The sequence below is a fragment of the Arvicola amphibius genome, chromosome 9, assembly GCF_903992535.2.
Source record: "Arvicola amphibius chromosome 9, mArvAmp1.2, whole genome shotgun sequence".
Classification (NCBI taxonomy): Eukaryota; Metazoa; Chordata; class Mammalia; order Rodentia; family Cricetidae; genus Arvicola; species Arvicola amphibius.
In genome coordinates this window covers 39904702-39928336 of record NC_052055.2, presented here as the reverse complement: position 1 = coordinate 39928336, position 23635 = coordinate 39904702, and the positions used below count along the sequence as shown (strand labels likewise).

General features: G+C 50.4%; 1 protein-coding gene across 1 annotated transcript in view; it reads right to left on the bottom strand.

The window, feature by feature from the left end:
- Myh9 (myosin heavy chain 9) overlaps positions 1-23635 on the bottom strand; it is an 83347-nt gene that overhangs the window by 37166 nt on the left and 22546 nt on the right. The window contains exons 2-4 of the mRNA XM_038342000.2: positions 17139-17490; positions 11949-12105; positions 97-124 (exon numbers count right to left, since the gene is read on the bottom strand). Coding sequence (XP_038197928.1) covers positions 97-124; positions 11949-12105; positions 17139-17471 — 518 coding nt within the window. The 5' untranslated portion in view covers positions 17472-17490. The remainder of the gene's footprint in view (positions 1-96; positions 125-11948; positions 12106-17138; positions 17491-23635) is intronic.

Here is a 23635-nt window from a genome sequence, read left to right as displayed (position 1 = left end):
GCAGGGGTGAGCTCAATCCCCAGCACCACAAATACAACTATCAGAGCGATAAACAACCCCCACACACACTCACACACACACTCATAAAACACTTACGTGCACAGAATGGACTGGTCTTCTCGGTCTGCAACAAAGAGGAGGACATCAGGTTACCTCAGGAAGAAGAAACCTGCCCCTTCCCACCTCCATGAAAAGTTGCCAAGACAAGGAATAAAGACTTAAATGCTGCTCTGGAAGGGACCCTTGTAGACCTCCAACCTGAGCTGCCTATGGGCATCCCTTAAGAGGAGCATCTATAGCATCAAAGTCCCAGAAAGCTGCCTGCCCCGAGTCCAGGCTGTATACACACTGCCCACTCTATCCCAAGAATATCAGAAAACAATGCCCATGCCAGACTCCCAACACTACCCATATTTAAGCAAGGAATACTGTTTAAGAAGCCAGAAATCAGAGCAGGCAACATGACAAGGCCTAGTTTGCAATGGGACAGTCCCGGTATGGGATGCTGCCTCACAGAGACAATGAATAGCCTTCTCTGAACCCCATGAACTCCTCCGTGTTGTGGGGCAGCCCATATGTAAAGGACACATGTGAACCCACCTGCATGGTACTTGGCCCATGCAGGACACACAGTAATGACAAGATCGAGGGACTCAGCAATCATGAACAGCTTCTGACAGTGTCTCTGAGGTCCTGCCCTCTACACCAGGGGCAGGAGCTTCCAACAGCCACCACTCAGCAAGGAGGGATGTGAATGTTCCTTTCACATGTGGGGACAACTGCACTCTATAAGCTAGGGGACAGTGCCCTGCGCTCTGAAAGCTAAGCTGGATGGTTGCATTCCAGGACGAGCTACCGCCCCAGGTGGGTGCTCAGTGTGCCACTTTAGACCCTATAGAGTCAGAGCGGTTGGACCCAGCACCGTGCTATTTGGTAACATCTGAACTACACTCGACTGTGGCTCTCCACAGCACAAGGTACACATACAACAGCTCTGGTGCTGACCCTGTGAGTACAAGGATCTCCTGAAGGGCCACTATCATCTCTATGATAGAGCGGCAGTGGCAGAGGGGGAAAGCGGGAGAGCCAATCAAGGGGCACTGGTGGCTACTGGTAGAACCAGCATTGCCAGACAGTAAATGCCAGCCATTCATGAAGGGCACTCCTGGCTCTCACTCTGCTAGGGCCCCATGTGACAAGGTGCTCAGAGAATGACTCATGGCTTTCTGTGTGTGGCCTCAGGTCATGGAATTAGCCATCTAACACCAGACTGGCCAGGCAGATGACCTGCCCTCCTGTAGGTGAGCTTTCTAGCTAGCCCAATCTCAACAGCATGTAGGGCTGAGTACACACTGCCATCCCCACTCTGTCAACTGGCTGAGCAGAAGGGAAGGCTGGACTCCAAGACAGGAAGCCAGAAAAAGGAAGCCTTACACCCCACAGGGGCAGCAGCTGTCCATGCCCTCAGCTGCAGACTTCACCCTACTCTCAAGCCAGGCACTTGGAGGTCGAGGCAGAACTGCTGAGCACTGAAGGCCAGGGTGAACTGTATAGTTGAGACAAACCAAAAGATGAGAAAAAAGAAATGCCTCAGAGTGGGAGTATGGGGGAGCCCCACGCTTCACACTCACACAAACACTATCTAACCTCCATGACAATCACTCAGCAAGAAGGCAAGAGGCAGGCACTCAACCTTCCCACACCTTGCCCTGTGTTTCCAAAAACATTCGTTCTTCAAAGCTGCCAGGCAATGACTGAGGCAGAGCAGAGCAGAGCCTTGATAAGACAGGCAGGGATACAGGAAAAAGCAGGAGGTGGCTGGGGCCAGGCTGGAAGAGAGCCATTTTCATTCCTTCCTCCCCAACAGCAGTTGCTTCCTCCATGAGATTGGAGCAAGCATTTCTGTCATCCCAGGCTCTGCCCTCCCCTAGCAGCTCCCTGTGGTTGGCCCCAGCTGTGGCCGCAGGCGGGCATGTTTAGTCACCCCTCCAGAGCAGGCAAGAATGTACCTGCGTGTGCTGGCGAAGCATGAGCAGAAAGGGCCTGGTGCTACCATAAAAGGAAACATTCCCCATTCCTTCAGAAGGAACTGTTTCCCAGGGCTGTCCAGGCCCAGTCCCTGGATGACTGGAATTCCTTCAACTGTGTGAGGAGGAGTCAGAGACTTCACTACTCAACAGGAAGTGGGGTGGCCAACACACATGCACATATGGGCACACATGCACAGACATATGAGCAGAACATGAGTGCGTGGAGGAGCACACGCTCAGATACTTGTGTGCAGAGATCCACTGAGTGCACAAAGCAGTACATACAGACACTTGTGTGTAAACAGATCCACAGCACATGTATGTACTTACGTACATACACAGAGGCCTGAAACACAGAAGGTTCAGCCTACCCGCCACCCTTGCCCTTTCTTCTCCACTTTCAGAGGCTGTTTCTGCCACCAAAGTCCAAGCACAGGTTCAAAGGAATCCCAACCTGCTTTGCCAGACTCTGCTGAACTACTGCTTTCAAAGAAGAGTCACCAAGAGGCCACCTCCTCCCTTCAGGTGAGGGCCCCCAACACTTAGCACGGCAGAGCCAACTGCTTAGAGTGACTCACACAGAGCCTCTTAAATCCTCAAAGTCCTTACAACACTTTCTGGAAGTTTTCAGTCCATCTCCTGACCTCTTGGGTAGCCAAAGGAAACCCTTCCCAGTCAGGTAAGGCAGGAGGTAGCTGGCGGTGTGACGGCCTGATCTGTCTAGCTTTTCTCAGTCATTTGTTTGAGATGTGCCCAAGCTCAGAGCATCCCTTACAGATAATGGCATCAATTCCCAGAAAGTAGCGGGATCTCAGCCTGAGCCGGTTCACCCTGCTGCCAACCACCCTGTGCTCTGGAAGGGACTCTCCCTGGTACTAGTGCCAGCAGCCCTGCCTCACTCACACTGTCGGTCTCAGTGTCTGAGGACAAGCAGAGGCCAGCTGAATGGTCGGAGTTTATCTGAAATGCCCTTTTGTCCGTCTTCTACCTTGGGGCTTGGGAGTTAACAGCCTCCAGCATAACCGTATTCAGAAGCACAGGCTCTGAACCACCCAGGACCCCATCTCATCCAGGGCCACACCGCAGAGGATGTGGGCTGAGGCTGCACTGAGTTTCAGCATGGTTGCTAGAACTCCAGCAGCTGCAGCCTTTCCTCGGTCAGAATCTTAACAAAGCACTGAGCAGGGCACAGTGGCTAGCAGAGGGCAGTCTGGCTACCGCTGCCCATACACCCAGAGCAGTTAGAAAGGAAGCCATTAGCTGTGCCCCTAGAGCCCTTGGCCCTGCCCTTGACATCTGGGAATGAATGCTCAAGGCCCACTCAGGATGCTGTCCTTAACCACCCCCACACTCTATCTCCAAGTCCCAGAGAGCCTTCTAGAACCACAAGAAAGGCTCTCATAAGTGAAATACTCAGCAGCCAGGCTCTTCCCACCCTGAGCTGACTTTAAACCCAGAAGCTGAGTCCACGGAATGGGGTCACAAGCTGATGTGGCCACCCTGAGTGGACAAGTTTCTAGCTAGCTCAGAAGAACACCTGAGGCCTGGCTGCAGGTGTTCCATCCCAGGCATTTAGATTCCTACACATAAGGGGTGGGGGTTGGGGGGAGAAGCAGTGCTATGGCTCACTTCCTCTGTGAGAGGAGCTATGACTGATTCTTGTCCATAAAAGGCTGTGAGGCTTCAGACTACTAGCACAGTGGTGACATCAGCCAGACAGGAAGTACAGGAGGAAGGGTGCAGGCTGCTACTAGAACTGACTCATGGCCAGGCTCAGAGAGTGTACCTCCCAGGAGGAACTGTCATAAGGCCATAGCTGGGTAAGTGCCCTGCCTGAGGAACCCCCACCTCCAGGTCTACTGGGTTCTCTGGGACTGAGAAGTGGATAGGGTCAAGGTAGGCCAATAGTGGATGGCAATAGAGTAGGCATGTGCCTCCCTGAGTCAGGACCATGACAACAGCCCGCTTCCAAATGTGCTCTGGAGAAATTACACAGCGGACCTGAGGGTGGCTTACTGTGTGTGGACTGTGTAGACAAGGTGACTTCTGCACTGGGTCACCCAAGGAAGACACTGAAACTCCAGAGTCAAGTCTCTGGATACTGTCTGGGTGTCAGGAAGTCAAAGCACAAAGGATTATGCAAAGCATATAAAATGTGGGTTCCAGTTCAAAGTTAGAAGTGGGAAGGCCTTAGTGTAGCTGACGATTTGACTCAATCAGGCCTTTGTCCCACTAAAAACCCTACAGGCTAGGTCTAACCTCTCAAGGCACAGAGGGCAGAGCCATGCAGAGAGCGAGCCACGCATGATGATAGCGAGCCTTCAAGCAGCTCCGATGTCATCTCCCCAGCCAGCCCAATCACAGCCTGGGTGACAAGCACTTGGGAAGCAGACGGAAAGGTGAGAATAAAGGGTGCAAAAACCGCTTCCTACTTATTACCAGAGGTTGCAGATAGGCTGAACAGAAGTCTTCTAGCCGTCTCTAGCAGGCAGCCCTTTAAGAAGGAAGCCCCTTACCAGGGGCCTGTAAGCACACAACGCGGTCCAGGACACACAGGCAGCTGCTCACTCAACAGCAATCCCTACTAGAGACAAATGGAGTTGGCCCCGTGACCTCTGCAAGACCTGGTAGAAGAAGCCTGGGCCCCAGGTGCAAAGGGCGGGCGTCAGGCAGCCCTCCCTGTAAGGCCCTGGATGATTGGAACAAAGCTCCAGGACTGACTCTAGACCTTCAATGGGCCAAAAGTGAGTGAGACCCCAGACCTTCTCTTGGCCAGATGCACCAGCAAACCCAGGAGCACAAATGAGCTATTTCCACTTCTCTGCTGGCAAGGCTGAGAGCAAATTTTTTGACTGGCCCCTCACCTGGCACAGGTGGCTCCAACAGGTTTGTCAGGTTGGAAATCCAAAACCACCTGAATGCCCACTGCCCACAGCAAATGCCTTTGGGAAACACCCCAGTCAGCTCTGCCTTGCTCAGTGGCTCCCTGCTGGATCCTGGACAGATGGTAAGGAGCCACAGTTGATGGCTCTGCAAAGCTGTGCTCTTGGGGAAGGAGAACAAAAGCAAAGTAGGACAGACAGGAGCCAGAGAGACACAGTCAAGCAGGCTCAGAGAGAGCTGATGTGCAAAGGACAAGCACTCAGACGGCCCTGGATAAGCTTAGGGAGAAGAGTAGGGAGAATGACAGTGGGAGTAGGGGTGCTCTGGAAGACGCCCTGACCTCTAGTAGCCTTGCCAGTCTAGTGAAGGGTATACTGGAGGCTGCCAGGAGGAGCATGCCACAGCCACAGGGGCACAGCTGCACACCCGCTCCCTTCAGCTTGGGCCTCAGCACTACTGTATTCTAGACCAGCTGAGGGTGGACAGACAAGACTAAGAGTGTGTGTGAGTGTGTGTGTGTGTGTGTGTGTGTGTGTATGCACAGACAAGACTATGAACGGGGTGTGTGTGTGTCTGTGTGTGTGTGTGTACAGACAAGACTATGAACGGGTGTGTGTGTGTGTCTGTGTGTGTGTACAGACAAGACTATGAACAGGTGTGTGGGTGTCTGTCTATCTGTCTGTCTGTCTCCCTGACCCTAAGCTATACTGTCTGAATGCTTAAAACATCTAGGGAGTCAATCCTGAGCCAATACCCCTAGGGTCAAGATCCCAGGACCTGCATGTGTGCAGGTTGCCCACTTGTTCACCTCTCTTTGGCTTCAGGGAATTATTTTTGTTCTCATCTCATAGCTTCACTCCAGAAAGCCAATGGGAAAGCAAAGTGTCTCTCTTCTCTCAACACAGCCCTGTCTAGTCCTGGCATACCAGAACACAGCCCCAGGACTTGGGAGAGCAGGACACACGCTGGTACGGCGACACTGACAGCAAACAAGCATGGTCCGCCCACTGGATTTCACAGGTAGACTTTTTAAAGGTAGGTTTTGCTTATATGTATGTCTCATGTGCCTGGTACCCTCTGAGGCCAAAGAGGGCAATAAACCCCATAAAACTGGAGTTGCTGACATTTGTGAGCCACCATGTGGATGCTGGGGGCTCAACCCTGGTCCTCTGGAAGAGCAGTCACTGCTCTTAACCACTGAACCATCTCTCCAGTCCCTACAGGTAGATTTATTTTGTTATTAAAAATTTCCACCTCCTCCCCTCCTCCCATATCCCTCCCACTTCCACCCCCCCAGGTAGATTTTTTTTATAGTTACCTTTTTTGAGGGGATGAGGGTGAATGGACTAACAAAATCATGGGGTCAAATTTCCAATTACTCTCAAAATAGCTTTGCTGGCCCAGGTCAAAGCATGAGGGAAGGGGACCACTGTTGAGTTGGATGGAAGCCGTAAAGCTGAGCTGTGAAAAAGGATCGCTACTGGGCTAGCGATTCAGCTCAGCAGGTTACCTGACTTGCAAGTCATCTACCACTGGGTTCAATCCCTAGCACGGAAAAGGAAAGAAACCAGCAAAAAGCTCTTTAAAAAGAGCCTAAACGTGAGGATGATGAGACTGACGAGATCATAAACGGTGGCTTGCTACAGGAACAGACCTGCTGTTCAGGGTCCAGACCTGTGGGAGAAGTAGGTAGGAAGCTCGTGTGTCTGTTTCTCTATTGGCCCACCAGCAATAGAGGACAGACAGAGGGATGGATGGGCAGATGGACGGACAGATATGCACACACAAAGCCTGAACAAAGTGACATCCTCCTAGAAGACCCACAGAGGCCATTATCAGCCCAAGGCCTTACTGCTACAAGACTGAAGGCCCACTGGAGATACAACAAAGTCAGTCTGAAGTCCCTCTGGAGATACAGAGAAGTCCGTCTAGGCCTGTGGCTCTGGGGATAGCACCTGCCCGTCTGCCAGTAGCGAGCAGGACTAGGCAATGGGAAGGTCCCATGAAGGCTGTGTTTCAGCCTCCTACTGCCCGTTCTCCAGGGACCTACTGCACAGGTCAGCACACCCTACAGCCACTCCTGGAATCCTGAAATTCTTTAGCCTGGCCATGTCAGCTGTGTCAAGTTGAAAGGCAGAGAAAAACAAACTCTATCATGGTGAATGGCTGTGCCATTGCCAGCAAGTGAAGAGGGAGAATCCTACTCTATCTGGGCCAAACTCCACATTCTTCCCAGAGATAGCTCTCAAGCCTTGTTTACAAAGCTTCTCACTACACCTAAGGCTGAGGGGCCAGCAAACGCTTAGCTTTAGCCTACAAAGTGCTAACTAGTTTTTAACCCCATGCCTACCCCAAAGTTCCAGGACACACTACCTCTGTGTGGGATCCTCCCTGATATTGAGGAGCTGGGGCATCTGGTACCTCTGGGTGCCAGTCAGTAATCCTCTAAGCAGGACCTGTGTCTGCATGAGTAGACAGTCTACAGTGTACAACACACAGGAAGCACGAGGCTGGCCCTGGGCAAGGACGATGTCATGCAGGCACAGGGCATGGCCCTCCTCAGGGAAGCCACACTGCCTCCTGAGGCACACGATGAGGTACAAAGCTGGCTCCACACCTCCCAGCAGACAGTGAGACCTTTATGTGAGAAGGCTGGCCAGGATCAGGCCTCCTGGTTGTCACATTCCTGCTTAAGTGGAGTCTGCGCTCTCTGTGGCTTCCCATTGCTCCAGTTCCAAAGCTGCCACTCAAGACCTAAAATACTCTCCTGGCCTCTGAGGAGCTGAGGACTTTTCATTCAACAGACCCTGGAACCAGCTGGGCAGATGGAAGAGAGGTGAAGGCAGGTCTCTCTCTCACCCCCACCTAACTATTAGGCTGGGAAGAATACCTCCAAGAACTAGTCAGAAGAGAAGAGGGGCCACAGTAGCCATAACCTCCTGCTCAGAGGCTCATGGATGACACATCAGCTAATGCATCTGAGCCCATCCCCTCACATGTGAGCCAGGGGGACCATGCTAGGATGGGAAGGGGACACACAAACCTCACTGTCACTGTCGACCCAGCAAGGTCAGTCAACCACCAAGAGAATGTGCACATCCACTGGGCACTGGAGCAATGTTCAGTGACCACCACTTGCAGGGCATCTTCCACAGAGAAGCCAAGGAGGGATGGAGAGGAGGTAGCACAGTGCAAGCCAACTCTGCTGGCTCCCAAGAGTGACCCAGACCTGGCATGGAGCTAATAAGCGTTGCTTCTTTTCTACCTACACTGGGAGATAACTGAGCTCAGGCCGACGTCTCTCACTAACCAGATGAACACTCACTTTTACCAACAAGAGCCCCAAAGAAAGCTGAAAGCATCCCTCCCCCAGCCCCAGGGATCTGCTGCCTGATTTCCACATGAAGCCCCTGTGCCTGTCCTGGGATGCATCTGCACCCAAGCTGGGGGCAGCAACACAGGTTCAAGTTCTCCTAAGGATGAAATGCCTCTTAATAGCCAAGAAGACAAAAAAAGTACAGAGAGCCAGAGTTAGAGTGTAGGACGACCACGCAAACACAACCTTAATTAAACCCAAGGCTGGAGATTAAGACAGCAAACAAAACTGTGCAGGCACGTCTGGGCTGTACCACAACCACTTATTATCATAGGCCGGCAGCTTTCCCATGGTCTCTACCTCCACAGTGCTGTTCCCTGCCACACCAGCCACAGCAGCCACAACTTCCGTGAACTCCAAGACACCTGACACCTGTTGACACTGCACCGGCACCAGGTATCGGCAGCAACAGCTTGCCTTTTCTGCATCTATAGCCCCGGATCGGTCAGCAAACATGTCTTTTCTATCCATCTGGACCGCCAGGGCCTCCACGAACAGGATAACCCTTTTGGTATCTTGGCGTTTTCTATCACCTGTTTGCATGGCCTAAGCTGGAGACCATAACTCCAGTGCCCTATCCTGTGCTCATAGCAGACAATACTAATCTATCCCAAACCCATAACAGTACAGGGTCCAGACAACTGCTGATTAACCAGAACTAACAATCAGAATAAAATATATCTGTAAAGCTTAGTCTAGGGGTTTTCAACTAGGAACAATTTCATCCATCAGAGAACATCTAATGGAAGTGGCTGGGAATATTTTTTGTCACAAATAGAGAATGAAAAGAGGCCAGGATACTATGCATCCTACAGTATCCCAAATGCCATATTTGAGAAAGCCTGGCTTAGTCTGGCAAACAGGTACCATCCAAATCAGGATAAAAATGAAAGAGCCACAGACAGTAACCAAGACTATATGGGCAAACCCAGCATAGAAGGATTCGAAGACAAGGACGGGCCCTGGGAGGGATCAAAAAGCCTGTCTCATAAAAGTTCCCAGACAAAGCCACCAACTACCCTATTTGGCAGAATAAACGCTAGTATGTCATAAGCCACAACCAACTCAGGAAGGAAATTTTTGTGTAGTTCTTGGGGGAGGGGAGGCAGAAGAGGAACCATCTGGCTATTCCTTTTAAGACATGAGGAAGGGACAAAGCAAACCTGCCCCCTCCCCCACTGGGTGGGCAGCAAGCCCAAGGCTTCACCCCAAAACAGAGAGTAACAAGCTCCAACAGCCTGAAGATCAAGGCTCCACCTACAAAACTTGGCTTAGGGTAAGAAGACGGGGTCCCTTTTAGAAACACTCTCTACTAGTGACCCGTGGTGTCACAGGCATGCTTGTGTGACTACCTTCCTTCACACCCCCAAGAAGGAGACATCTACTGCTAAAGGCTTTGTGGGCCCACTGTGTACAACAGCTCAGAATGGGCTTAGTAGGTTAGTTAGGGGCTAACGAGTTCCAGCAAGCCCTAAGCAAGAAGCCAAGTGGGTGCCTCTCGGGCTGAGGGTAGGAAAACATTGGTCCAAGCGATTGCACAGACCATTCCTGAAGCAGCACAGGGCTTGTAGGTCCCCACACTGACAATCATTCCCTCCAACTAATCTTGCTGTCATGGTCCAAGCCACCTCCTTCCCTACTGAGGCTGCTCTGAATTATCTTATCTCTTTCGCTTAACCATTTCCAGTCTGTGTGACTTTCAGAAATCCTTCCCCAAACTTGCTTCTTAGGCATAAATGAAAACTGGTTAACTATCTTGGAAAAGAGCCCTACGGGTTATCTGCTGAGAGTCTGAGAGTCCAGCTCCAATGACCGGCTGCTGGAGTTACTCTCCATGGCTCTCCCACGACGGCCTAGCAGGAGCAGCTGAGATCCTGGGGGAGAATGAGAACATGCCCTGCTCAGGAAGACCCCAAGTGCACTCCTCGCACTGCGTCACTGCAGAGCCAAGGGAAAGTGACTCATAACCCCCAGAGACAGAGACTCAGACTCCTCTGGAATCTCACAGAATGTTCTCCCACCAGACTGCTCTCGTTAGCACTTTCAAACAGACATCCTACTTTTAAAACCAAAGGGCTGGCTTCCACAAGGAATCCTGATAGATGTGAACATAAGCCAAAGGCTAGGCCAACTTGCACATCCTGCCTGATTAATAACCTGGCCGAGAAATACCTTGAGCACAGTGCCATTTTAAACTACTAAATCAGGGCAAAGCCGGTACAAGGGGCATCACCACCACTGCCCAGATGGACTGCGGTGCTTAAAGAACAAAGATGCGAAAGAAACCACTATCAAAACAAGATGGCCACACTGTTTGGGAGCTGGACCTGAGCAGGACTGCATATGCCAGGGACTTGGCAACATTCTAAGAATATGAGGGCAGCATGGGCCTAGGCTATTCTGAGGAGAAAATATAAAAGTTTGAAATGCCTGATTCCAGCAAAGCATTGCCAGGCTCTGGTGCAAAGCCTGGGGGAGCAGAGGGCTCCTGAAAGTAGCAGTCACTCACCAAGCACTGTGTGCAGGTGGAGCAAGTGTGGAGCCCTGAAGAAGAAAGGCCTGCTGGACAAATGTGGGGAGGGCGACCCGCCGGTTCTGTGTGTGTCCACCCTTAGATCTGCAGTCTAGAAAAGTGGTCAGCTGACAGGCAGAGGCTCTGACAGAATGGAGGTTAAGAGGACAACAGTACAGACAGGGAGCTGCAAAGCCAGACCTAAGGCCAGAGCAGTGAGGGTAGGAAGAAAATAGGATCAGAAACAGCAACACAAAGAACAACACCTACAGAGTATGCTGAAGTCAGGCATGGGGAAACGCAAGACAGGAAGATTCTGAGTTCAAGACCATTCTGTGCTACATAGTAAGGCACTGTCTCAGAACCCAAAGAACAAAATAAAAAAAAGTGTTGGCTGAGCTGGGGAAAGGGGTGAGGACAAGAAAGTGTGTGGTAAGACTAGGTTCCAGCATCTAGTAGCAGCATTGAGGTCGGCCTGGCTGGCGGCGATCAGGGACAGCACCAGTGCATAGCCAGGCACCGATGGCAGAAACCACTCCAGGGGCTGAATGGAAGGCCCAGGGCTGAGCATGAGCCAAAAAGGAATGCCCACAGGCAAAAGCAAGAGATCCACGGAGACAGCCAAGTAGATGGGGAAAAAGGAGTCTAAGGGAGCAGACCTGAAGGAAGGGTGGGGAGTGGGAGACTGCCCCACACCAGGAAGAGGGGAAGAAGTATGGAGGTAATGGGTGTGTTCAGAAGGGATGAATGAACAAACATCCTCCCAAAGCACTTTACTGTGACAGGACAGAGAACACAGGCAAGTGCAGGGGTGCAGCCACCAGCTGAAGCTTCACATCGGTTCTCTAAGGGGACTGCGCTCCGGTGTGTTGCCAGCTGTGTGCGAAGAGCACAAAGGGAAAACTCAGAGAAAATGAGGTACGGACCCGAAAACTGATGAGGGAAACTCTCCGAAGGATGAGTACGTGAGAGAACAGTCAGGAAGTGTAGTCTTTAAAGTTTCTAGAACAGTCTATCAACACATAAACATATTGTTTACATAGCCATGGGCCCTGGCCCTTATATGATGACACACCTCACCAGCCACTAGAGCAATGTGGAGAATCCCTAAAGGTCAGGCGAGGGCCTTAGTGCCCCAAGTACTCACCCTGCATCATGCTCCTATAGGCAGTATCTGTGATGGCGTAGATGTGGGGCGGCATCTCGTGCCTCTTCTTGCCCTTGTACATGTCCACGATCTCCTCTGAGTAGATGGGCAGGTTCTTATAAGGGTTGATGACCACACAGAACAGGCCTGAATAGGTCTAGAGAAAGCAACAGGAAGCCATGGTTTAGCAAGTCTGAGTCTCAACAGCACTCAACCTTTGTGTGGCTGAGTGTCCACTGTGCCTAAGGCCACGATTCAACCTAGGGCAAAAGTGCTCTTTGATGTCCCTGCTCCTGCTGTGGCTGCGGGTGTCGTAGTGCTCTCTCACAGGTGGCTTTGTATGCTGACAAGTGTGCACCAGACAAGGTCCATATCAAAACACACACAAGTCCAGTTACAAAACTCAGGCTCCAGTTAGGCATGGTGGCACCTTTAGTCACAGCACTCAAGAGGCAGAGGCAGGCAGATATTTGAGTTGAGGCCAGCCCAGTTCTACAGAGTTAGCTCCAGGACAGCAAGGGCTACATGGAGAAACACTGTCAAAAAAACAAGGAACCTCAGATCCTAGGAGAATGAGATGTGCCTGTCATTGTGAGAGATGTACAAAGATAAAGGATTCAGCTGTATCTCAGAAAACTGCAAAGTACACGTGATTCTCCATTGACAACACATGCACTCCACCCTGCAAACACTGGGAAAGCTCACCATAGAGCCTCGGGGGCTAAAAGTTAGCTCATGCCCTGAATTCCTCTGCAAATCTTTCAAAAACATAAAGGCCACTTTGATGACCTCGGAAAGCCTTCTCCAGGGGCAGAAACTCGAAGTGTCAATACCCTTAATGCCAGACATTTACAACATGGCATACCCAATGTTCCAGGTCTGCTTTGACCTTTAAAAGCAAAGCCCTGGAGTCAGATACCCTGAGTTCAAATCCTGACTGGGGTACGGTGGTGAGGTCTGTACCCTTCTTCCTCCACTTCCCAATATGCAGAAGAGCATGGGTGGAGGTTGGCACCTTACTGCATGTTGAGGAGTAGGAACACACTGCTGCTGAGGAGAGCTGCTTCCTACAGTGAGCTTACACAGCTCTTTCCTCCATCTTTCTGAAGGAAACGCCCACAATGCCTTGTGACCAACTCTAATTCCCTGATCCTTCCAAATAACCAGTACATGAGAACTGTCCTTGCCAAGGGCACCCAGGGATGCTCGGTTTGGGGACATGGCTGTCTTCAGACAGCAATAGCAATCTCAGTGCTATCTTTTTGAGAAAACAATCCCAAGTTGGAGGGAAGGAAGGCTGGGGAGCAAGGCTCAGCATCTCAGACTCCACACCAAAACTGCCTGTCTGCTAAGAGACAATCAACGGTCAAAAGGCATGAACTCAGGCCTCAAGAAAACTAAGGCCAACCTCCTTGGTCTGGAGGACCAATTCTCCAAATATCCTGTTTTCTTCAGCCATACTCCCCTCTTCCCCTCATCTTCCTGTACAATCCTATCCCTGATCCAGGAGCAGCCCATCTGGGGAACGGATCATGGTATGCATCCAGCCCCTTCCACCTGTGCTCTCTCTAGGACACAGCAAGGCTCAACCCAGAGGTTCACACAGAAGCCAGGCATGAAGACAGGGCTCTTCCCCAGCACTGACCAAAGGTTCTTCTTGGAACTTCAAACAAAAGCTAGGTTGAGGACAAAGCTCAAAGGACCCTACCACCCAGACACTGGTCAGCTGCTCTCCCAAGGGTCTGTACCCTAACCAAGTGCATTGCTCTGCAGTAGGGAAAGCAGCTGACCTGGATACTAATGAGACTTCCTTCTTCCCAAAGAGTTATGGAGTAGGATGGGGGAGGGGGGTTCTTCTGCCATGTGTTCTCCTTCCAACTACTCTATTTTCAAGGGACCAGGAAAGTCAAATCAAAGAAACCCAAATGTGGTGCTGGCTTGGGTGCTGCAAAAGGAAGAAGGGAGCAAGGTCATCTTGTGGTATCCTCTGTGTAGTTGTCAGATGGCATTAGGTGGGGACAAGATTGAAGGCCAGAAAATAGTGAGGTCATCCCAGGATCTCCAAACAATTGAACTTTGTTCTCAGCCTTAGAGAAAAAAAAACCTATACTCTAGGAAGTCCAGCCCAATAAAAGCCAAGGACACATGGTCCCACATATAGGGTGTGCCACAAAGCCAGATGTTTGAAACAGCTGGCAGAAACAGAAGGGGACAGAGGGTCATTAGGACTATTCTTTGGGACAGCTGGATGGGCAGATGATACTGCAGAGGCTCTAAAGGGCTCTGGGCTAACCCCGCAAGGACACTAGCCAGCTGAGCCCTGAGAAGGGGCACCCAGCTCAGGTGGGAGGAAGGAGCACATTAAAGGCTCATGGAGGCACAGACACTGAGCAAGTGGCTCTACTCCCACGCAGCCACACCAGGGAGCTGCTCCATTCACAGGCCACAGAGGCTCTTTGTGCCCCATCGCCCCCTGTCCCAGAGCCTCGCTTCCCTCAAAGCAAAAGACAGAGCAGCTGTGGTGCAGAATTGGCTGTGCCGCCCACAAAGCTGGGCAAATGCAGCATGAAGGTGCCTGGAGCCACAGTGTGGAACCCTACTGCACATATATAGGCTGTGAGGGAGGCTGCAGCCCTGCCAGGCAGCCACCAAAGGCTTTTAATTGCCCCACAGTTCTGCATCTGCTGGGATCTCACTAGCAGTCCTTAGTGATGCTACCTGGGGGATGGTCTGTGGCAGGACAGCAAAGAAACCAAACCAAGAACTAATGCCTGCCACCAGAGCTCTGGGGAAAAGCTTGGCTTCTACACCCACATCCACGTACAGAATGAAGCCCTGCATGTAACTCACAAGGGTGTAGTGACTTAACACTGAATGTACTTTGACAGCTAATATTGCATGCATGGGAAGACCACTTGCAGATAGAGGTAAAAGCAAGTGGCTAGCCTGTTTCTCACGGGCTCAGTTAAGTGGAGACACCAGTAAGAGGCTAAGTACAGGACTCTGACTTAAACAGTGGCAACCAGAGTCCAGACCTGGTGCAAGCCGAGAGCTACCTGCAACTTCTTACAGAAGATGCGAGGCTCTGCAGCACCATATGGCACGGTCAGTAAAGGCAGGCCAGCAGCACAGCAGTGAATGAGATATCAGAAGCAAATCCTGCTAAGAGCACCCTACTCCCAGACAAGGGGAAATGTGGCTCCCATGTTATCTGGGTGGACAGACAAGACTTTTTTCCTTCATTTTTCTGCAGACTCCCAATTTGAATTTCATGTTTAATGCTTCTGAGGGGCAAAATTTGAATTTGTATTATACATATTCTCACCAAAAACCTCAAGTTCCAGGATCAGAGATAAGATTCAATGGTTAGCAGAACTGGATGCTCTTCCTGATGACCTAAGTTTGATTCCCAGCACCCACATGGCAGCTCACAACCATCTATAACTGCAGTTCTCCAAAGATTTCCAATGCCCTCTTCTGGCCTCTATGGCATGCAGGCAAAATACCCACACACATAAAATAAATTTAAAAAAAAAAAGAAACATATTTTTTTCTCAGCCCTTGCCAGAACCTCACTGTGCATAAGATCGCATCTAAATCCCAGCCCATCTTCAGGTTTCGACTCTTCCCACCCTTCCATAAGGAAGATGAACTAAAGCTAAAGAATGCTTCTTCCAACCTGAGAATGTGCTTGCTGGTAGGCCCTGACTAATCAAACTGAGGACCGATGAGTGAGCATGAAACAGACTTGTCATGAAGAATTAACTTAGCATCAGCAAGGTGGTCTGGCCCACTTGGAACTTCTGTGTAATCCCAAGTGGCCAAAAACTCAATTTTTTAGCACCTGGGGTAGCAGCAATCCAGTGGGGTAGGAATCACCCTGTGGAAATGTGAAATCACTCTAGCATTGCATAGGAAGCTCAATGGCTGGGTGCTTGAGAGCACACAAGCCTGCTCCTCCCCAAATCAAAAGCAATCCTGGAGAATTGAGTCAGTCAGATGAAAGGGCTATAAAATCCCTGAGATCTCTCATTCCCTTGGGTTCTAAACTACGCCACTTGGCCTTGAGAGCAAGACCTGGGTGGCTGTAGAAGCACAATCAAACAAAGCTGTGTTAGGAAGAACAACCACATTATCACTTCCTCAAGCATCTGAACTGAAAAGAGGGATCTGGGCTTCTGGCCTCTCTGGCCTTGGCAGAAGCAAGGTGGCAAAAGGAATACCGTTTGGAGAGCGCCACAGAAGACGCATGGCTGCACTGCTGGGGTGGTTCTAAAGCCCATCACCTTCAGAAGCCCACCTTTGGCAAACACGAGAGAAAGTATAATCAGAGTGCCAAGGCTGAGACCAGCAAACAGAGCACCTGAGAACTGTCTGTGGCAGATTCAGATATGGATTACGTGATGGAGAAATGTCTAAGCCCTTCGCCTTGAGGATTTCAATGATCCATCATAAAGTTAGCATTCTGTTTTCAAAGGCTGTTTAAGAAAGAAGGTGAATCTGGGACTGGCACTAGAAGGAACCAGTAACCTCAGGGCCAATAAAGCTCAGACTATAACAGGGGCTGTGAAAATGTTCCTCTCTCAACACTGCCCACATGGTGATAAAGCCATCCATCTAAAAGGGTAGCCCCAATATCTTTGGTGTACTTAGGGCCTTTGCCCACACTGCTCTTAGGACTCTAACGCACTCTTTTGTAGGACCTGGTGTGGACCCAACACTAACAAAATGTTGATATGTCACCATTCCACTCTCAGCAGCTCAGCTCTGATCTATGTGTGACCCCTAGGAAAGAAGCTTTACCAACAGGATCCTAGAAAGAAAAAATGCCTGAAGTACCAAATGGGACTGAACCAAACTAGTGGCTATAGGGGTTGACTGGGTGGTCCAGGAAGAACAAGGGAGCTAGGAGACAGCAGCACTCCCGTTAGAAGGAATTCACTATGCTGGCCTGAACCCACATGTCTTCACAGAGATCTCAGGTTCGAGGCTAGCAGGTGGAGCATGTTCTTCCTACACGTGGCCAAAAACAGGGTAGACAGAAAACAGAAAGGGTGATGTCACAGGATGTACAGATGTGACAGCTGTGAGCATCTCACCTGGAGCGTCTTAAAGCCCTCTTCTCACCCAGCTAGCTGGAGCCCTGGCACCTGGGGATGAGGAGATCCCACCCATCTCAGAGCCACTTACGTAGATGAGCCCTGAGTAGTAACGCTCCTTGAGGTTGTGCAGCACCGAAGCTTCATTGAGGCACGTGAGCTCCGCCATGTCCTCCACCTTGGAGAACTTGGGTGGGTTCATCTTCTGGATGTCATCCTTGTTCACCTTCACCTTCTTCCCATTCTCCACGAGCTCCACAATGGCCTCCTCGCCCACCTCCTCCTTGAGGCTGGCTGGCTCAAAGCCATTCTTGTCAGAAGGCACCCATACCAACTTCTTGGCAGCCCAGTCGGCCTGGGCCAGCGGGTTATTGATGAAGTTTTTATCCACATAGAGGTACTTGTCTGCAGCCTGCTGGGCCATGGTGACTTACAGCCAGGACCTAAGAAAAGGCACAACGACAGAACATCAGCCACAGAAGACTTCTCCCTGCAAACGCTCATGCAGTGAAACTCTACATCATCAGATTGAGCAATTGCCCGAATTTTCTTACTCTACACTTCTGAGAGACAGCATGATTTGGCTAGGAAGTAGTGAGTAAGGGCATTATTACTCTATGATCAGCACACACATAATTCCACAGACAACGCTACCACAGGAAGGGATGAGTTAAGCATCTCCACAAAGACAGACTCAGCCACAGTCCACTGCTAAGGCACTGAACACTTCCAACAACACAGGTATCTAGTTAGCCAAGATGGCAACTCACTACAAATGCACAGTGACATTAGTGAGAACAGAAGCCGGCCCTGGGCTATTCCATGAAGTGAAAGGGAACAGGCATGCCTGGTGGGTCAGGAGGACACAAGCACTCGTGTGACTTGTTATTTTCAAAGCTTATTTGCAGAATAAAGATAGTCCTCACAGAACCAAAAATGGCTTGGGCGTATGTTATGACACCCCATCTGTAAGCACAGTCCTCTGAGAGTCAGGGGCTTGTGCAGAGAGGCTCCGAGGGCTCCAGGTCCTGGCCTTCCTGTGTTTAGCAAGGTGGTGGCTGGAGCCTACAGACTGGCTGGATCCCTGGGGGCTGTTGCTTTGACTGAACCAAAACCAGGATCTGAAAACTGGTGTATGGTACTGGGCCCAAAGCCTCCGAGGAAGCAACCAGAAATTGGAACACAAGTAAGGGACACAACAAAGCTCTGCTCTGTGAGATCAAATCTGGCCAGCCTACTCTGGAAAGCCACCGAGTTCCCAGATCTAAACCCAGAGTTGCTCAGCTTTCAAGTTCCCTGATTCCAATAGATATTTTGATGTCAAAGAGGCTGGAGGCTTTGGCTGCCCAGGCCTCCATCTCTGGCTTGTTAAATAGTTTCCAGACCTAGGCTCAGGGGTTCCCCGCTCACTCCACCAGGGGCTGGTTTCCTGGAAACCTGGTACTCCCAAACTCCCTCCCAAGAAGGAAGCAAGTTCAAGGAAGAAGTCCTGGCAGCCTCCGCAGCTCCCTCAGCTGGTGGCTTTCCTTATCTAAACCCAGCACCAGGAAACTCTGCAGTCCTTGTACCCAAGTAGCCCTCCGCACAAGGCGTCATCTACCTTGCAAGGACTACTAGAGAGGCCAGTGACAGCTGGTAGCAAGCAGAACAGAATCAGGCAGTTGCAAATTGCCTTCAGGCAGTTGCAAATTGCCTTCAGTCTTCACCTTTTCTGTGGAATGAGCACCAAAGTGCCAGCACTTGGTCCAGGCATTGCCAATTGAGACCAGGCCACTGGACAAACCTGTCTGCCACAGTAATCCCCAGTTGTCCTCTACCCCTCCAAAGGTAGCCTGACCAAGACTAACAGCCACCATGAACACAGAACCCAGGCTTTCGTCAGCTGCTGCTTCCCAACTTTGAACTCAAACTCAGAAAGGGTGTGACATCTCCATCATTGCGCTTCTCCAAAATCCTAAGTGTGTGGCAGTTTCACTAGATGTTCATAGTCTCAGCACTTGAGGGCCAGCTAAGGCAGGAGGATCATGAGGTAGAGGTCAGCCTGCTTTACACAGTGAAACCCATCTCATCCAGAGGAGATGCCTGAGGGTACACTTGAGGGTATGTACCACTGCCCTGCACAAGATCCCTACCCCAGGAGGTGGGACGGTTGTTAAGTATCTACCACCAATATCAAGCATGGGCTGGCTCCCTAGAAAGCAGCTTTTATTATCTCTAATTCATAGAGGAGAGAACAGGCTCAGAGACAGTGAGTCACTGCTCGGGATCCCCAGCTCAGCCATGCAGTGGGGTTCTAACCCACATCTGCCTTTGCCTCTGTGGCGGCAGTCGTAGACTTGTGCTGCAATGTCACAGTTCAGTGTGACCTGGGAGTGGGGGTGGGGCGGTGTATATGCCTAGTCTTAAAATATTTTTAATAAAAAATACCCATTTTCGCTGGGTGATGGCGCATGCCTTTAATCCCAAGCACTCAGGAGGCAGAGGCAGGTAGATCTCAGTGAGTTCGAGACCAGCCTGGACTACAAAGCAAGCTCCAGGACAGCCAGGACTGTTACACAGAGAAACCCTGTCTCAAAAAAAAAAAAAAAAAAAACAAAACAAAAAGTCTATTTTCCGGGAGCTGGAGAAATGGCCTAGCAGTCAAGCATGCTTGTTGCTCTTGCAGAGGATCCAGGTTTGTTTCCCAGAATGCACATGGTGGTTCACAACCATCTGCGTAACTCCAGATCCAGAGGATCTGATCCCCTCTTCTGACCTGTTGGAACGAACACACACACACACGCACACACGCACACGCGAAGGCAATACACTGATACACACAAAAATTTTTAAAGCCATTTTCTCTCATTTTACTGGTTGGTCCTCCCTATTTTGACTCATAGAAACACTTCTTAGACATTCACATTTACCTAACTTACTCCCTGCATCCATTTCCCTATGGGGTTGGTTCTGTGTTTATCCCAAAGCTTCAAGTGATGGAATAAATTTTAGCAGAGTTAGCTTGCTGAAGCTAAGATGGCTGGGACTCAAACCCAGGGCACTTCTTTGTGGGTCACGAATGACTGCATAGTGCTCCAAAGCTGGTTGTTTTGCTGGAGTGACATCGTTGAGGAGGGGTAGTCTGGACTTGGTTTGGTTTTCTCGTTTTTGTTATTGTTTTCCGTACTAAGAACTGAATTGAACCCAGGGCCTAGTGAGTACACCACCAGGGTAGCCCCAAGGCAGTTTTTCAATACCACTTTGAGGGGGTTCCCTTATTACCTGTAGGCCTCCTTGCAGTAAACTTGCAGCATGACATCTCTGCAGTGGAAGAGTGTAGAAACATGTCTGTGGCCCCAGGATGTTCAGTCTAACCATCTTCTAAGAGCGCTGTTGCCGTTAGGGCAGGAGTGTGTGTGTGTATATACGTGTGTGCATGTGTGCATTGGGGGGCACACACACTAGAACGTGACCCTGCCAACACTGCCGTCCCTGGCTCCTCCTCGGGGGCTGGCAGGCAGCACTGGAGGAGTTAAGGGACGCAGCAGTTCTGGCCCACTGGAGACTGGGTCGGGTCAGGCTGCTCTTCCCCAGCAGCTTCCTGCGGGTGCCCATCCAACTTCAGAAACCCAAGCTGTTGCCTTTTTAGGCCATAATCGAGTAGGACACACCAGACGCTAAATTAGGACTCTCAGGAAATGATGAAACTGAAAGCAGAGAGGTTGACCAAAAACCTCTTCTTTCAACCCAGAATGCAATTCCTTCACTATCCATCTCCCCAGCCTCCCCCTAAGCTTGCACTAGGTTGTCTCCCTCATCCCCTGCCTGCTTCTCTCTTTACTTGTTTGTGTTTATTCAGAGAGCGAATTGCTGGCCTAGTAAAGATGGAAATTATGCTGGTGGAGGCACTGTGAGCTTTTCCATTCCTAGACAACCAGACTCGTTTAACATCCTCCAAGGCCAGATTCCAGGCTGGCAGCCCTTAAGTTGTTACACTCATCATAAAGCCTCTGCTCTGCAGACTTGCTAATGAGCGCTCCATTTCCACTCCATCCTGGCAGTCATCTCATCGGGCTATTTCATCACATCATCTACGGGTGAAGGAGACAAGGCTCCGACAGGCCTCAAAAGTCAGGCTAGCGCAGACCTGTGTGCCCTCCAAGCACCGCCACCTCCCCTTGAACCAATGTGCCCTAGCCACAGAACTATGGGAAAGAAAGAAATAGAGAAGCCCCTGGTGAGGCAGACGTTAGGTGTCTCCTCAAAGCTGTGAGCCTGTTTCTTCTGTCCTCGTGTGTATAAGGATTCTGATAGAAAATGGAAACTTCCAGAACTAAAGTAAGGTGATAAGTATAGTTGGATTCAGCAGTCACTGATGGCCTAGAAGGTTGATTCCAGTCCCGACCTTGGCAGCTCCCACTCAGATTCTGCCTTATGGTTTGGACCCTAACGCCCCACCGCACTAGGCTCAGATGTCAATGGCTTGGCCCCATTGCAGAAATGCTCAGAGGTGGGGCTGTGGGGAAGTGACTGGATCATGAGGTCTCTTCAGTGGATTCATAATTTGATGGTCTTTTTTTTTTTTTTTTTTTTTTTGGTGTTTTGAGACAGGTTTCTCTGTAGCTTTGGAGCCTATCCTGGAACTAGCTCTTGTAGACCAGGCCTCGAACTCACAGAGATCTGCCTGCCTCTGCCTCCAAGTGTTGGGATTAAAGGCATATGCCACAACCGCCTAGCAATTTGCTGTCTTTATAGGGAGATGGTAGTAGCCATTCTCAGAGGTGGAACCCAGGGGACACAGACTCCATACGCTCCCACCTGTGACGATGCCCTGCTCACCACAGGTCCAGAAGACAGAGGGACAGCCCTGCATCTGCCAGCCAAGGCACTCTTTCTCCTTTAAAGCTAACTGGCACAGGCCACAGCTGAGTGGTACACACTGGAAGCCCCAGTCCAGCTTAATCCCAGGTGCTGGCTCCCTGCACCTTCACTCCCTGCCCCTAAGAACACAGGGGAGCATGCCCCCCCCCTTCACTGCTACTGGTTTAGAGGTCACTGAGCTCTATAAAAGGAAAGGCTGCAACTTCAAAGCCACGAGTTTTATTTATTCAATCACCAAATACATATTTGAGGATCTACACATAAGAAGTCACTGTGAAGACACAGAAGTCCTAGAGGTTTTGCTGTGCAGAGGGACATGGGGGCAGGCTGCACACACAGCTCCCTGAGGTATCGTGTGAACACAGAAGTGCGGACAGAGCAGACAGAAAGTTTTCTTCAATCTTGGTCATGTGTTCCCAAAACCCAAATGCAACAGGTGCCCACTAGACACTTGACGACTGAGGAAGGACTGCTTGCCATGTACCCCTGGACCCCGACAACACCTGATACCACTTCATGCTGCTCTCCCTATGCACAGGCTGTTCAATTCCACATATGTTCCTCAAATGCACACACACCACGGAACACTCGCTGTGGAGGGAAACATGTCCACGACCAGCTCCAACCACAGACTCAGTGAAGCAAGAGGCCAGAGGAGCAAGAGAAAGCGGGACTCAGTGGGAGCTCAGGGGCAAGCACAAAGGCTGTGAAGTCCTTGAAGCTGGGCAAAACCCTGACAGCTGATGGGGAAGGGATGGGTGGGAGAGAAGTGAAAGCTAACAGCGATTCATAAAAAGTGGGATGCTTGGTTAAGGCAGCAGTTTTCTGCCTCAGGGCTTTTCTAGGGCTGACCTGTACAAAATGCATTCCTGGTCTCTGCCAACTGATGTCAATAGCATCCTGTCCCCAGTATACCAAAAGCACCCCCCAGATATCACCAAAGATGGGAGAGTTAAAGGCAAGCTGCACCTCAACACAAGGAAAATCCTCCCTGGCTCCTCAAGTGTCTGACCAATCTCCTCTGTGACACAGGAGTCTGGCTAGACCTATGTTCAATCCCCAGTACACAAAAAGAAAAAGAAAAAAGAAGGACCAAACTTCACAAAACCGGGCTTGGTAGCACACACCTTTCATCCCAGCACCTGGGAGGCAAGAAGCAAGCAGATTTCTGAGAGTTCAAGGCCAGCCTGATCTACACAGCAAGTACCTGGCCAGTCAAGCGACAGAGTGAGACCCTGTCTACAAAAAAAAAGCAAACAAACAAAAATAAAACAAACAAAACACTTCACAGCTCTCTGCACAAAGAAATTACTTAAAATTATCCTCCAGTAGCCTATAATCCTAGAGTGCTCAGGAGTCTGAAGACCCTGTGTCCAAAGAAAGTAAAGTTCTGACGCTAATATGATTCTAGGACTCAAACAACGATGGGTATGGATGGCACTGTCACCATGAAAGGAATGTCCTTTTCATAACGGGCTATGATTGCAGGGATTCAGTTGACTGGACTTTAAAGCTCCGTGGCAGGGGGATGAGCATGGCTCGTCTAGTGCACAAAGCTACGTTTGCCTACAGTGTTACCCCACAAGTACTATTCTACATATGCTAATTTTAAAATAGCATACAAAAGACATGGTGCGCTCCCCTAGAGGACTCCCTCCAAATCTCCAACACAGGAGCTCAGACAGTGATCCATAAGCAAAGTTCACAGACATCAAATAGTCCAGGGAA